Below are 16158 nucleotides of genomic sequence, written 5' to 3' on the forward strand. Positions count from 1 at the left end.
TAAAATTAATGCACCTATATCATAGGCTTTTTTTCTATTTCCTTTACTAAATTCTGTATTAAAAGGTGTAAATATAAACGGTTATAAGGAATCTATGTACAGTTTAAACACATATAAGTTGAGAGGACTTTATTATTTAATAGTAATTTAAAATTTCGCACTAGCTTGTTATATTGATTCATAGTGTTAACCGGATATGTGACTCAACGATACGAGGAATCGAGATTCAAGTTTGACAAGATGTCCGAAAATTGAAGAACTTTGATAAGAATTTAAAATCGAATAGAGATTTGAAATTGTTTATTAAATCGTCATTGTCATATAAAAAGCTGAGACAGTAAATTAATCTATAAGCGAAATTGGTAAGTTTAGCAGAAGATATCGACAGAATCTTTACGAAAACGAAATAAATAAGCAAATGTCAATTAATATCATTGTGCGAAATTGAAATGTACTTAACGATATTTAATTTTTCCTTCGTTTACTAAATGTTCCACTCTTTTTCCTAAATAATATATTCATTAAGGGTTAATCGGTATAAGAATTTTAATAGTAATTTCTATATCGAGGTTACCTTTTATTCTTTAAGGCATATATGCATAAATACAAGTCACAAATATATCCAATAAACAATAAGTTAATGTTAATAACATACATTAATAGTTTGAATGTAATATGAATATTATAATTTTAAGAGGAAATGTTTCTAAGCTTAATCATTAAACATTAATTAATTCCATTAATAATAATTCTGAATACAGAAATGAATAATATGATTTTTGTACAGTTAAATTATGAGATTATTATGCGATTGTTTCAGATTATAGTAAATTATTTGAATCATAGCTGAGCAGTTCTCTTTTCCTCAATGAACCCTGTTCTGTCATGTCTTACACTGAATTGGAACATGGTTATCAGGTAAATGGTAGTAACATCTACTTGTAACATGCAAAATTATTTTAACCGAATAATTATTCATTAATAGGGTCTACGGAATGCCAGTCGACCAATTTTTTATGTAGGCGACTTAAACACAGTTCAACCAACCCTTGTGGGTCCTGTTGCTTCTTCTATATATCGTTTATCAAAAAGAGTGAGTATAATATTATTTAAGGAAACATAACACTTATTTAACTTAATAATTTACAATGTGTGCGTGAACAGATACATGTTTCTTTTTCTCAACAATATGTAATGTTATTAGTAACGTAACATAGATAAGCAATATTTTTTTCAATTAATTTTATTAATAACTATTAATATAGTCTGTTCAAATTTTAATAATTTTATCAGAAAATATTGTTTTCTTAAAATTTGCTTTATAATAATATTTAGTGCCACATGTATACTTTACAAGTAAAATGTTTAACACAAATAAATTTTGTAGTATAAATAAATTCAGAATTAGCGAAATATATTAATTACTCGCATTTATTATTCTGTATTGTAAATGTGCGTAATAATGATAAAATTATTTACTTATAACTATGTTTTCACTGAGATGGAATGTTTATATAATACCTCTTAACCAATTCATGTTCTGTATTAAATGTGAATATATTTCATAATTAAGTATAATAATTTTTTTATTGCTATACAAAATTTACCTATTTCACCGATTACTCAGAAATAATTTAATAATTTATAAAACGAGAAACACTTAGCAGTTACTAATCTAAAAATAAATTGGCATAAAGCCTGTATTAGATGCATTTTGGATTCTTCTTAAAAAGCATGTGTAACATGTAATTATTACACTTTACACGATTAATGTTTTCCCATATTACGCATTACAGCCTAAATTAATAAATATATGTTATCAACAATATTTAAAAACAACTAGTGTATAAATTTGTGTTTTATGTGCTCCATGTGTTTACTGTGTGATTAATGTGAATTGAACTAGAAGGTCATTGTTATCTAAATGAATTACATACTTAAAAAGTGTATATCTATAATTAAATCAAATGACATATACTTTTGTGGTAATGTTGTTAGTAGCTGCATTTTTGAAGGCGAACAGAAAGTATGTTGAATTTTAATATTTTTAGTACAAATGTATTATTATCTTTGTTATAAGTAATGCAGTATATTCATTTTTTTCATTAAGTATAATGTGTTTTAGTTATAATTTTTGAAAAAATTGATTACCACTAGTAGACACAAGTATATATATATATATAGTTATTCATGGTTTGAACTGGAATCTATGATGGAAAACGTAAATTCTTCTTCATGTACTGCTGTTCCCGATGTCTATATCTTTGATTGTGATAACGAAGCAGAACCATATTGGCAAATGATGGTAGAGTTGTATTTTTCTGATTTTATTTTAATCTTTTATATATTACTTTTACATATTTAAAATATTATATTAATCTATAATATTTTATAACTTTTGTTATTAATACCATTTAGTGATTTCTACTTGTTTTTATTTATGTAATTTCGGAACTATATATATGCTGTGTGAAATCAGATGTTTTAATGGCGCATTTTTTACTTTGCCTTTAAGCGAAGAGCTCTGTGTTTGCTTGTACTCATTTCTTAGTATGTTCATAATTATCCAAGTAATACTGTTAACATCTGAAGAATTGGAAAGTAGCTAGATATTAATAATTGAATAAAATTGAAATTCACTTTGTTAAATTTCTTATTATTTCACTTAATAATATATCTTAACATATAAACGTAATAATAACATAATTATTTTTAATTTCTAAAAATTCAATATATTCTGATAAAAAGAATAGTAACAAGAGATATTACAAACCTATTCAAGCATATAATATTATAAATACTAACAAACATGATCATGTTACTTTAGGAAATTAGTTGCCATTAATTTTTTATAACTTTACATAAAGGAAAGAACAAGTAATATGGACAATAATAAAAAAGATTGACATAAGCTATATGATAAAAATTTATTATTTAGGCCGAACTGTCGGACGGGTGTAGTAATGATGATGGATGCATGGGTGGCAGTGATTTGGAAGGAGAAGGGAAGCAAGTCTTGGTTGGGGTCTGTGCGATGGCGAAAAAGTCGCAGAGTAAACCGATGAAAGAAATTTTGACACGATTAGAAGAATTTGAGTACATTAAAATAGTAGTATTTCCTGAAGAAGTTATATTAAAGGTAACAGAAAAAATAAATATAAGATTCATCGATTCAATTCTACATGAAAGTATGCTCACTTACAGGAATCTGTAGAAGATTGGCCAATTGTTGATTGTTTAATAAGTTTCCATAGTAAAGGCTTTCCCCTTGACAAAGCTATAAGTTATGCTAATCTTAGAAATCCTTTCATCATTAATAATCTACCAATGCAATATGATATTCAAGTAAGTAGATTGTGAGAACTAAAATGTAGTAATTTATTAGAAGGACAATCCATTACTGATTCAGCTATAATTTTATGTTATAGGATCGTAGAAGGGTCTATGCTATTTTAAGCAGTGAAGGTATCGAAATTCCAAGATATGCTGTTTTAGATAGAGACTCGTCTGATCCGAAACGTATGTAATACATATTTCCGTTTAGTTTTACATAAGTTCTTTTATATGTATATAGAAAAATTTGTTTAGATCATGAACTGGTGGAGTCGGAGGATCATGTGGAGGTCAATGGTGTGACATTCAATAAACCATTTGTAGAAAAGCCAGTATCTGCTGAAGACCATAACATTTATATTTATTATCCTACATCTGCAGGAGGGGGCAGTCAGAGATTATTCAGAAAGGTATTACTAATAATAAGTTGTAGGACCGTAAGTGTCATTACATTTTAACTTGTATCACAGATTGGTAGTCGCAGTAGCGTATATTCGCCAGAGTCTCGAGTACGTAAAACAGGTTCTTACATATACGAAGATTTCATGCCCACCGATGGGACAGATGTTAAAGTTTACACAGTGGGACCTGATTATGCACATGCAGAGGCACGAAAAAGTCCTGCGTTAGATGGTAAAGTCGAGAGAGACTCAGAAGGAAAAGAAATCCGGTATCCTGTCATATTAAGCAATGCTGAGAAATTAATAAGCAGGAAAGTATGCTTGGCGTTCAAGCAAACAGTTTGTGGTTTCGACTTACTTAGGTAAGCGGAAACTCCGTTACGACCGAGTCGAAATATGATAATAAATCAATAATAGAAAACCCTCTATTAATTCAGAGCAAACGGCCAGTCGTTCGTCTGCGACGTGAATGGTTTCAGTTTTGTAAAAAATTCAAATAAATATTACGACGATTGTGCGAAGATTTTGGGAAATATGATCCTCAGAGAATTAGCACCTACTTTGCATATTCCGTGGAGTGTTCCTTTTCAGTTGGACGATCCGCCAATTGTCCCTACTACATTTGGGAAAATGTTAGTCAACGTATATTTCAGTCTTTCCATTTCGTAATTACAATTTCGGAATAATATTTTTATATTATTGCAGGATGGAGTTGCGTTGCGTTGTTGCTGTTATAAGACACGGTGATAGAACCCCGAAACAAAAAATGAAAGTGGAAGTCCGTCATCCGAAGTAAGTTCTCGTAGTCTTAGGATATACTAAACGTTTAAACAAAAATACCATCATCCATTATTTCCCGCTTGGATTAGATTCTTTGAAATATTTGCAAAATACGATGGTTATAAACATGGCCACATCAAGTTAAAGCGGCCTAAACAATTGCAAGAGATATTAGACACCGCTCGTAGTTTATTATCAGAGATACAGCATAGAGCTGCTGGACCAGAATTGGAAGAGAAACAAGGGAAACTTGAACAATTAAAAAGCGTTTTAGAAATGCAAGTATTTTATGCTTTTTTGTTTACGTGTTATTTCAATCGTTATAATTATTTTTTAGTATTATTTTCAACTTTTTAAGTAGTGTAAATTAACAAGTACTCTATTACAGGTATGGCCACTTCTCAGGGATTAATCGTAAGGTACAAATGAAATATCAACCCAGGGGACGACCAAGGGGTAGTTCTTCGGATGATGGTACAAAAAGTAACACATTCTTTTTATTGAACTCTGTATCAACAAACATTTATATTTTATACGTTTTCGTCTAGATCGACTAGGAGAGCCATCGCTTGTATTAATCCTGAAATGGGGTGGAGAGTTAACACCCGCTGGACGTATTCAAGCGGAGGAATTAGGAAGAATATTTCGCTGCATGTACCCTGGTGGTCAAGGTAGACACCTTAGTGGTTCGTATCTTATGTTCATATGCTTGTCATAATCATTTCTAAGTTAATTCATATATATGCGTCATAAAAGAATTATTCCTTTAATAAGTTCCACGAGTTGACTGGTACAAGTGAGTCTGTTTTCCGCCTCAATAGCTCGATCGAGCGTACGCATAACATTGCTGTAACTTGCATAGTGTATATGTATGTTAAAGTATGTCTTTTTTTTTAATATTAAGAGAACTAATGAAGCGTGTGATATTTCTAATTTCATCTATTTAAATTGTGATTGTCTTAGTTAAATGGGTAGCAAATAACTAACTTTTTTTTTAACGAAAATGTTTGATTCATAAACAATTTCAAATATTATTTCAGAGGAAGACTCAGAGATGTTACCAAACCACGGTAACTTTTAATTTTTGAATCAATGCTTGTTCTGTAGTTGACTGTAGATCATGTTATAATGCATAGAAATAGTAATAGTGCATTCGATTACTTCTTCATAATATTAAGACATTTAGAAATTTGTGCCAGGTGTATAATTCTGTTTCTGTGCTGACTATATGTTCACTCGACAACATTGCAACGAATAGCTGTTAATTTGATGGTAGTTGCCTGTACAGCATTAAATGTATCTATTTTATTGTTAAACAACTCTGTCAGTAGTGTTTCACTGTCCATACAACATCATGCAAAGTTACACACATGCAATGTACATTCGTATATACATGTTTTCATTCCATTTTAAACAATTTTTGGACATTTCCATTTATTTTGTGGAAACGAAAAGTAAATATTCAAATATCAATAGGGTGAACAGATTTAGTGTAATGTAATTTATCCATACAAGTCAACCATTGTATCACGAACAAATAGACCTGTCATTTGTACAGAAATCAATGTACGATCAACAATTTTTACAATGTTTAGCAATGATCTTTTTACCAGAACACAGATCATTTGTAAAATCATATTTGTACTCTATATTTTTTCGAGATTGAAAAATATGTTTCGATTCCATTTTATCATTTCAATTTTTCTGAAATATTTTCTTGTGTAAATATAGGTGATTATGCTGGTGCTCAAGGTTTAGGTTTGCTTCGACTTCATTCAACTTTCCGGCATGATCTGAAAATCTATGCCAGCGACGAAGGCAGAGTTCAGATGACTGCTGCAGCTTTTGCAAAAGGCTTACTAGCATTGGAAGGCGAATTAACCCCGATATTAGTACAAATGGTCAAAAGTGCTAATACCAATGGTCTTTTGGATAATGATTGTGATAGCAGTAAATATCAAAACATGTACATATCAAATTTTAAGGTATATTACGTAACAAATTTCAAGAAATTATGAGTGCACCTTTTTTTTCTAGGGTGAAGACAAGACTGCACGAGTTATTGCAACAGGATAGAGAATTTACTCGCGAAGATAGGGAACAAATAAATCCTGGGAACGCATTGAGTATTAATGCAGCCATGGATTTTGTTAAGAATCCTGTCCGATGTTGTCAGCATGTACATATCTTAATTCAGAAGTTGATGGACATTGTCAGGATTAAAAAAGACGATGCAAAGACGAAAGGTATGTATTTACATCATGTTAGAAGAAAGCATTCTTTGCAAACTTTATGCGAGATGTACGTTTAGATGCGATTCTTTATCATGGTGAAACTTGGGAGTTAATGGGTCGTCGATGGGGAAAGATCGAGAAGGATTTTTGCACTAAGAACAAGAGATTCGATATATCAAAAATCCCTGATATTTACGATTGCATTAAATATGATTTGCAACATAACAATCATACGTTGCAATTCGAACATGCAGAAGAATTATATATTTATTCGAAATATTTGGCAGACATTGTCATACCACAGGTAAGAATCTTAACATTAGATTTACGGAACGAGTCAATTTGACTCATATTGAATTTTATAAACATTATTTGGTAAACGTTTTAGTCGACTTTACAGTTACACAAATGTATATTAATTGTCTAGTTTTAACCCTATAATTTCTAAAATCTAAATAAACGAATATTGATCTTTCTAAGAACAATAGAACAAACTATACAGTAAATATCCGTAAATCTAGTGTCAATGATACTTGTTTTCATCTATTGTTACTTGATCCTTTAATAAATAAACCACTATTTAATAGGAATACGGTTTAACGGTGCAAGAGAAGCTAACTATAGGACAAGGTATTTGCACTCCGCTTTTGAAAAAGATTAGAGCTGACTTGCAAAGAAATATTGAAGAGTCTGGAGAAGAAACGGTCAATCGACTCAATCCAAGGTATAATTTCATTTGTATCATAATAGTTTGGATATTCCTTATACATTTAATTCTGTAAATATTCTAGATACTCTCACGGAGTCTCGAGTCCTGGTCGACACGTACGCACAAGATTATACTTTACGAGTGAAAGTCATGTACACTCTTTACTGACAGTATTACGTTACGGTGGTTTACTCGATGTACGTAACAGTATTTATCGGTTTTTGCATTTTTTACTCTTCTTAAATATTATAGGTAGTAAAAGACGAGCAATGGCGTCGCGCAATGGAGTACGTTAGCATGGTCTCTGAATTGAACTACATGTCACAAATTGTAGTCATGTTATACGAAGATCCAACCAAAGACCCCAGCAGCGAAGAACGTTTCCATGTCGAGTTGCATTTTAGTCCTGGCGTGAACTGCTGCGTACAAAAAAATTTACCACCAGGACCAGGTTTCAGACCTCATTCACGGAATGAAAGTAGTCATAATATTGTAAGTTAGCATTATTATTTTCTTCAGAAATCATTAAAACATTCTATACTGTATTGTTTGTATTTTTAGGGTGAAAGTGGTGGTGGTTCCACTCAAGATACGATTTCTCAGTGCAGTGCACGAATAGAGGAAGAAGATGTGGAATTTGCAATTTCAGATGATGATTTTATGAATCCACCAGTCCAATCCGTACATATTAATTCTATTTACGGAGCATTTAAAGTGTTTCACACGTTTACTCTTATTTTTATTTTAATTTTAAGGATACTCCGCCACCTATGATAGAAACTGATGCAGTAGATTCAATGATGGACAGTCCAACAACCAGCAGAGCTGTTGATATGATGGATTTGGATCCTAATATGATGGATGAACCTTTCGATAGTGGTTTCTTACAGAGTTCTGCGCCAATTCCAATCAGGTAACCAGACATTCAACTCTGCAGAAATAAATTACGGAATATTCGATCCATAATAATTTAATTAATTATCGTTTAGTGCTAGAACAGTAGCTGGACACGAGGCTGCTAGACTCGGAAGCCAATTGGCTGCTAGCCAACGTCAACGACGCGATGCAGAAAGAGGTGGAATCGTTGAACCACGTGCACGTAGTTATGACCATCAAAGACAAGATAAACCTGAGAAAGGTAAAGGAAATGCATTTTAGCTTCTGTCGGTAGTGTATATATCGTGTTCAAGTAATATTGAGACAATGCTAATATTTTTTTTACATGCATGGTAGGTATAAGTACTTGGAGATATAACTTATATATACACTTATAGATATAACTATTTAACTTTTTGAATATAACAAAGAGTTAAATATCTGTGTAAATAGCTGTTGCATATCCCTTGAGTCAAGTACTGCTAGAATGAATTAGTGAAACTTTGTTGCAAAGGAAACTAACTTCAATTTCTTGGGAACTTAATGGTCCAATGAAATTTACAAATCAATTTTTTTATCACAAAGTGTGGTGTTTTTTCATGTCTTTTTATAGCTGCGGACAAGCTGCAGTATCAGAGCTTGGACGCGGTCAACAAAGAAGGTACGTCACTCAGACTTCCTGTTATGATTATAGCAGGATGATATTGAAAAGAATGAGTTAGCGTTTTTTTCTTTAATTAATAATTGTCGCAGGTTTCTTGTAAAATCTAAATCCATACAATCTGAAGCCTCAATTTTTCGAATCTTCACATCTTAATAGAGTGGATTTAGAACTTTTCTATTACTTTCTTACAAGTATTTAGATTGTTAGATAATCTGATCTTTGCTTTCTCAATAGTATTCTTTAGTTGCAACATAGACAGCTACGATTTGCATTCTCTACTGTTCCTTCTATTAATGCAGCATCTTCGTATATTTATTGATACACAAATATATTTTTATTAAGCATTTGTCCCTCGGTAACCTTAGAATGAAATATACACTGTATAGTAATCCTTTAGTGTCACGCTCACTCCTTAATATTACAATGTTCTTTTTATGTATTGTATGTACCACTTTTTTTGTATTCATTACATTGATTTTTTATGTATTGTAGCATACGATTGAAACTTATTTTTTATTTTCAAGTGTTTCGATACCAAGGCATTGTTATTGGAATAAAATTGAAATTAGTTGTTTGGTTAAAATGTAACTTATGAGCCAGAGCTTGAGTAACAGAACTAATTCATCAAATACGAAAGAAGAACACACAAAGATAGACAGAGATAAAGGAAAATTCAGTTGGAATAACTCTTTGCTCAGCGATAGTTGTGCGCGTGGAAGCCAACTAATTTATGTCGGCAACTGTTTGAGTTACATACAGAATGTGACTTATCCAGTTGCCCTCCCGTTTCCTTTATTCCTAAGCTCACTGTTCCATCGGGATTCACAAATTAACAGAACTTAGTTGTTTTCAAAGATCATGTCTGCTTGTTCTTTATACATACTTGTTAACTGAATTTCATTATTTTCATTGTGTATTCATCTGTTTATAATATTTTTCACCTTATATTTTTATTCGTTTTCCAAAAATGTTGAAATTTTAATTTTAATAGTACTATTGGTGTTTATGTCATTAATTCAATAATAGGTAGTTCGTGTTACATGTATTCACATTTTTGTCTGCAGTGTCATTTTTCATTATTAACAATATAAACTCTTAATGTGTTCATCAAGTTTTGTGTTCTCGGATTAAGTACCAATGACAATCAAATTTTCAAAGGAACAAAATAACTGTGTATTTAATATAAATTCTTATAAAAGAAGTTATAATTTCACAAGAAGTCCCAGACTATTCGAATGTCATTGGTACGAGAATCCTTAATCATGGTGTTGTGTTAATGAGTCAGTGTTGTCTAGTTGGCTACTGGTTGCATGGCTATCGTGTGCCATGGGTGTATAACACTAACTAAAGTTGTTCCTTTTAATCGCAAACAAATGAAAGTATAAGTCATTTCCTCTACATTTCTGTCAGTTTATTCTCCTCCATTGGTAAGGAATCCTTTCTTCGGAACGTCGTCTTCAAACAATATAAAATGTTCAAATTAAGAAATTCCCATCGTACTGGAAGCATTCGAATGAAAAAAGAAAAAGAAAACTTATATCATCGACGTAGCCAAAGGTTCTTGCCAATGATTACTTTTATTTCTTCAACAATGAGTTTATTTAATACTCTATTTCTCTTCTTTTCTTTTCTTTTCTTTCCTTCCTTCGTGCCCTGTCCTGCTGCTAAATTTGCCATTTATTCATTCTAACTGCATCGTTTCACTCATGCAAATGCATGGGAACACACAGAAAAGAAGCATGCAACAAAGTGCCAAGTAGAGATGTCTAGCCAGGCTTTGCTGCACGTGCCTATGGGGAAGGTGGCTTTGTCGCACTCCTTCAGTTCACCGGAGTTACCTGTTCCTTCAGTCGAAACCTCCACTTCAACACCCTTGGTGACATTACACAATACCCCTTTAGTTTCACCGAACAGCAGGACTTCGGGTATCATGAACATCGTAGTTCCGGTTCCCACGATTCGTCTCTCGGCATATCTCCCTACCGATTCCGAGGAAGCTGATCCTCATCTGCGCTTTCGAAGTAAGAAATACGGACGTTCCCATGCAAACGCTACTCTTCCCTGCATCTCGTGTGAGTTGAACAGTTCTATGAAACCGGCGTATGACGATTCATGGAGAAAATCTTCCCATTTGTTCCATCGTGAACGAGTTTCAGGGTTGACAAGTGCTCAGATCCGATTGCAGAAGCAATCTTGTTCATTGTCCGTCCATCAACCCAGATGTCTTTGTTATAATTGTAACGTGTCAGAGCTAATTCTACGGAGTAGGGAACTTCCGCCTGTAGAACGTTCTAACTTTGATACCTATTTCGCTCGTTCGTTATCTCATAAGTTTTTTAATTGTTCTTGTTATTTAAGTCTGTATCAGGAAGAGTGTGATCGTTCCTCTTGCAGTGTCTCGTATGCGAATAGTTGTGGGAATGCGAAAGAGTTTCATCGATTAGTCAATCTTGATCCAGAATTTGGCTTATCCGTTAGGTCTCCAAGAGGACAGTGCTTGACATCTCTTAGTTATTCTATGTTAACGTCTGGTCAACCTTCTGTGCGTAAACATCCAGCGCCTCAGGAAAGACAGAAGTGGAGGTTCGACAAGGAAGATGTTAGACAGATATGTGGCAATGGTTCTACTCTTGAGAAAGTTCGCCGATCAACTGGAACAATGTCGTGTCCAAATTTAAGTAACCTTTTATCCGGTGATTCATTGTATTTGACTGAACACTTTTCAACCAGTGGTTCTTTAACGCGCAGGTGTAGGTCTTGCACAAATTTGAATCTCCATTGGCACAGTAACCTGGTAGATGTATCTGATCATAACAGTATGCTTTATCATTTGTCCTTTATGCACAATAATGATGTTCGCGACAATCATGATATTCCATGTGAGTCTAACCATCGTTCCAAGTGTCCACGTGTACCATTTTCCCGACTCCAGCCTCAGAGATCCTTCTCATCTCCAGACACACGACCTTCGATCATTCAACCTGACCCTACCTGCACAGCAAGGCGCCACCGTCACAGTATCTCCGGACAGATGAGTTATTTCAAGCTGTTGGGCTACAACATCAACAAGAAATTGACAGGATCAGCCAACAGTTTATTCAGTACAGCAGTTATCAGTGGATCCTCGAGTGCTCCTAATTTGAAGGATATGGTACCTCCCCATGCATCTGCAGTTGCTGGTAAGTTCAATTTCCATTGTAATTATGATAGACTGAAATTTAGAAGAGCTCTGCTAATTTACTGAATCCTATTCTATTTAGCAATAGAAGGTTTCGGTGGTGTACCACCTATAAGACCTTTGGAGACGCTTCACAACGCATTGTCTCTTCGCCAATTGGATTCTTTCTTGGAAATGATGACCAGTGCTCCTCTATTTCGAACACCAGCCTCTTCACCTCCAAAATATCCATCACCGGGTGGATCGACTCATGAATCTGTTAATCAGAATCTCAGTATTGGAGGAATCAGTCGCGAGTACCACTCTTCCGACTTGGAAGCTGTCAGGTACCGTAAGAAATTAACTAAACCACCTTTGTGAGTATTCAGACTTTTTTTATTTCTATAATATGTTGTGTTGTTTTTGTGAAACTGACTTTGAAGTAGTTATTTGTATGTCTGCTTTGCGTTTCATTTACTTGTAATAATTAGTAGTTGGATAAAGAAACATTGATGTTCTCTTAGGTACATCACTCCAACTCCGATACAATACAAATCTTCAAACGATGGGGAACCATGCGATATAAGAAGCCAACTATCGCCAACTAGTCCCAACAGTGAGTGTGTACAGTGTGTGCAGTTTAACTTACTATTCTTATCGTCATTAAATGATTGTATATAATTAGGTACTGGTTGGAGTAGTGAACCACAATCATTTATATCATCTGAACCATCATCCCCTGCTCCAACTTCTGCAGGAGAATGTAGTATGTCTATAAGTTTAATTAGCAACGAGGGGTAAGTGAAAAATATTAAACAAAAGAAAAGTGAAAGAAATCATAAAGAGCGCAGTGTGCTTCATTATAGAGTACAATCTTCCAACAGGGGTCCCAAACTTCCTACAACTCCTTGTCTAGATGTGGATTTCAACGAATTTTGTATGAATATTGATCAAGAACACAGAGAAAGCCGTGGTAGCGTGTCATACACGGATTATTACAGTAGTGAAGATGGGCAGATTCGAAAGTGCAATTTTGGGTCAGGCTTCGGCAGTAACTTACAAAAAATTATATGCACCGATGATCTTCCTATCGAAAACATGGATGACGACGAGAATCGTACAATAACGTTGAAGCAAATTGAAGAGCAAAGGAAACAGGATGTTAAACTAATATTTGAGCAACAGGAGAGTTCGAGCACAAAAGCTAGTACCAGTTGCAAAAAAATTGGAAGGTTGGTGTTGCGGTATGCGAAATTAAAATAAACGCATGGAGTTCACTTCCTTGTGTTACATCTTCCTTTTTTAGATTTCTGGTTGAGAGTATGGATATAACAGATGAAGACGTCAGGATCAAAGAAACAGACGTTTCCGACAAAAGAAAGCCACCTAGCTCTCAAAAAGCTGATTCCAATACAGAGAAATTTTATAGAAGTAAAGATACCAACGTTGAAAAGAGTCATTCCTCTAGTACTTACAAGAGAAAGAACTTTTCTCGATCACAGAGCGTTTCTACCCCAAAGTCAGTTGTTCCAAAGGCCGAGACTAACTTAAGTTATAAATGTATGTCAAAATTAAGTTCTTTATCGAACATGTCGGACAAAGATTTGGAAGATTGGAAGCAGATATTGGTGGACACAAAGCCTTCCACCTCGCCTTCAGCAAATTTGGAAGAGCCAATTCTGACTGTGGCAAGCAGTTTGACAAATAGTTCTAGCGTGACTATAGGTTTCAACGTCCACGAAGAAAACAAAGAATAACTTTACTTTGAATAGTATTACTTCATTCAAAAGTAGTGCCTTATTATTAGAAAGCTATCTTAGACAGATGGCGATAGATATAATTTTTGCATATAGTTTTGAACAGATGTTGCTTCGTATTCATATATATCTGCATATAGAATCAGCAAGTATCAGGAAGATAAATAAAAAATTATATTACGTGTATAATGGATCAACAATATAGATTCTGCGCAACTTGTTCATTTTATTTGCGAGGGACAAAATCGTTGTTCAGCATTGTATTATTAGATGAATTTTAATATTTTAATTCTCAACTACATTCTTTTAATCTTAGTTATTTAAACATAGGAACTTTCTATTAATACTTTAAAAAAATGTTATAATTTAAATTGCTGATTTAAAGAAAGTATTCAAACTAATTGAATAATTATAACATTCCTCCTTCCGACTATTCAAACCAGTACTTACAATATTATAAGGGAATTAATTTTCTTTAAACGATGTTCGTGTATACTATGATTGTATTTTTATAGATGAATTAGGTGCAATGTTCATACTGTATTAAAAGAGGAGGCAAGGAGAAACGTTTATTTAATTAAACGTTAGAATAGAGTTGAACTAACTGACAGTTCTTGTAATTTGTCAAAATGAAAAGATACCTCATTTGTATAATCAAAGCGGAGAATAGCAGAGATACATACGTCTACACCGTTTTATTTCTTGTTGCAACTTAATATTCATTTTGTATTTATTTTATATGTAATTAAATTGAGACATACTCTAGATAAATTACCGTGAATGTACAAACACTAAGAATTACGAAGTATTTGAACATATATATATGTATAAATATACACACTGTCTACGTAGCAATTGTTCTATAATCTGCATTCGTTTCGGTGTAAATACATTACAAAATTATCCAAAGAAATAGAAGATATATGCTATTTTTCTTATGGACATATTGAAAAATAGTTAAAAGTTGCAGAGATATATGTAATTGTAATCTTGAAGTGATCGGATATTTAAGGTGCTACATAAATTGAATTTATTATGTTCCTATTTCACTTCATATTCGTAGCAGAGATAATAGAATTAATGCATGTACGCGTATAGATTGCTTCACCTAATTTCATAGCTTGAAATATATTCTTCGTCGTTCAATCAATAAAAGAGAAACAAAAATCTGTTTAGTAACTTGACCAAAGACACTGCTTCTTCTCATTTATAAGAGACACCTAACTCTTCGATTCCAACAAGGAACAAATTCTTTAGGAAAATAATATTAAGTGAAGCATTCTATATCTTTGTAATTAAACGATGTGGAATTGAGATTGTTATTTTAATTCATTGACGAGCACGTACCCGGCGGTTTTACTGAGTAAACCATGTTTGTGCGAAATATTGTTTTGATCAGAAATTGGAGTAATTACTTATTTTCGTGCATCTTTTTTTTACAAATTCAATTAAATACAATGTTTATTTTATTTTCATATTTAATACTACCAATTCTTTTGATAAAAGTTATTTACAAAATACTTTTCCAAAAGTTCTGATATTAAAACACTTCTCAAGAATTGACAATTACTATTTTAGTTACTTAAAAAGTACATGCAAATAATTTGAAAAAAATTAATGTTATATATTTATTACACTTTAAATAAATTGTGGGGAAATGAATTATGTTTGAAAAATGTTCAGAATAGATGTATCAGTGTAAAATAAATAAAATGAAAAAAGATGAGACCGGTGTTCTTCTATATCCTCTTTTATCTTTAGAAATTGAGTAAGTTTGAAAACCATAGACCAAGATCTGCGAACCCCATAGATGTAGAAAACTGATTCGAAGGAAACATTCAGTTTTGAATGTTTAAAAAAAATATATCATTACAATTTGATATTAATTCTTCAACCTATTGTATTAATTAATTATTGAAAATCATTAATTTTTTTAAAAATAGGCATTCCACGACATCCATAGGTTTCACCGATGTTTCAAAAAGTAAAAAATTATTTCTTTAGTGACTTACAGATTTTTCAGCATAAATCACGATCAGGCAGTTACCAAGGAGATTGTTTCTTGTATTTATCCTGCGTTGTTTCGCTCGTTGCACACCTGTTGCATAACACAAGAAAATATACAATTAAAATCGATTCCTAAAACGTGTTTCAAGTTTTCTTATGTGGAATACCTACCGACTAATAGTATTTATATTTTACGTAACGGCAGTTTTATCGACAATACAGTGAAAATGTTAACAAAAG

General features: G+C 32.8%; 1 protein-coding gene across 12 annotated transcripts; it reads left to right on the forward strand.

Moving 5' to 3' along the window:
• The first annotated feature begins 160 nt into the window (after positions 1-160).
• Positions 161-15619, forward strand: l(1)G0196 (inositol hexakisphosphate and diphosphoinositol-pentakisphosphate kinase). 12 transcript variants are annotated; one of them, XM_076373569.1, is made up of 30 exons: positions 161-362; positions 821-918; positions 986-1093; positions 2939-3139; positions 3205-3345; positions 3429-3519; positions 3589-3743; positions 3804-4096; positions 4172-4366; positions 4440-4526; positions 4604-4792; positions 4903-4997; positions 5063-5200; positions 5555-5584; positions 6246-6480; positions 6552-6760; positions 6826-7052; positions 7336-7472; positions 7540-7654; positions 7710-7949; positions 8019-8138; positions 8213-8370; positions 8447-8595; positions 8947-8994; positions 10728-12176; positions 12258-12531; positions 12679-12770; positions 12840-12951; positions 13021-13386; positions 13461-15619. In XM_076373569.1, the coding sequence occupies exons 2-30, from the start codon at positions 886-888 to the stop codon at positions 13909-13911; spliced, it is 6138 nt and encodes a 2045-aa protein (XP_076229684.1). In that variant the 5' UTR covers positions 161-362; positions 821-885; the 3' UTR covers positions 13912-15619. The 12 variants fall into 12 exon arrangements, with proteins under 12 accessions (XP_076229684.1, XP_076229687.1, XP_031832953.2 ...); XM_076373572.1 differs by having other exon boundaries at positions 12258-12501; XM_031977093.2 differs by having other exon boundaries at positions 162-362; positions 4903-4988.
• Positions 15620-16158: the final 539 nt, after the last annotated feature.

Source organism: Nomia melanderi, chromosome 14 (genome assembly GCF_051020985.1).
Source record: "Nomia melanderi isolate GNS246 chromosome 14, iyNomMela1, whole genome shotgun sequence".
In the NCBI taxonomy this organism is placed as follows: domain Eukaryota; kingdom Metazoa; phylum Arthropoda; class Insecta; order Hymenoptera; family Halictidae; genus Nomia; species Nomia melanderi.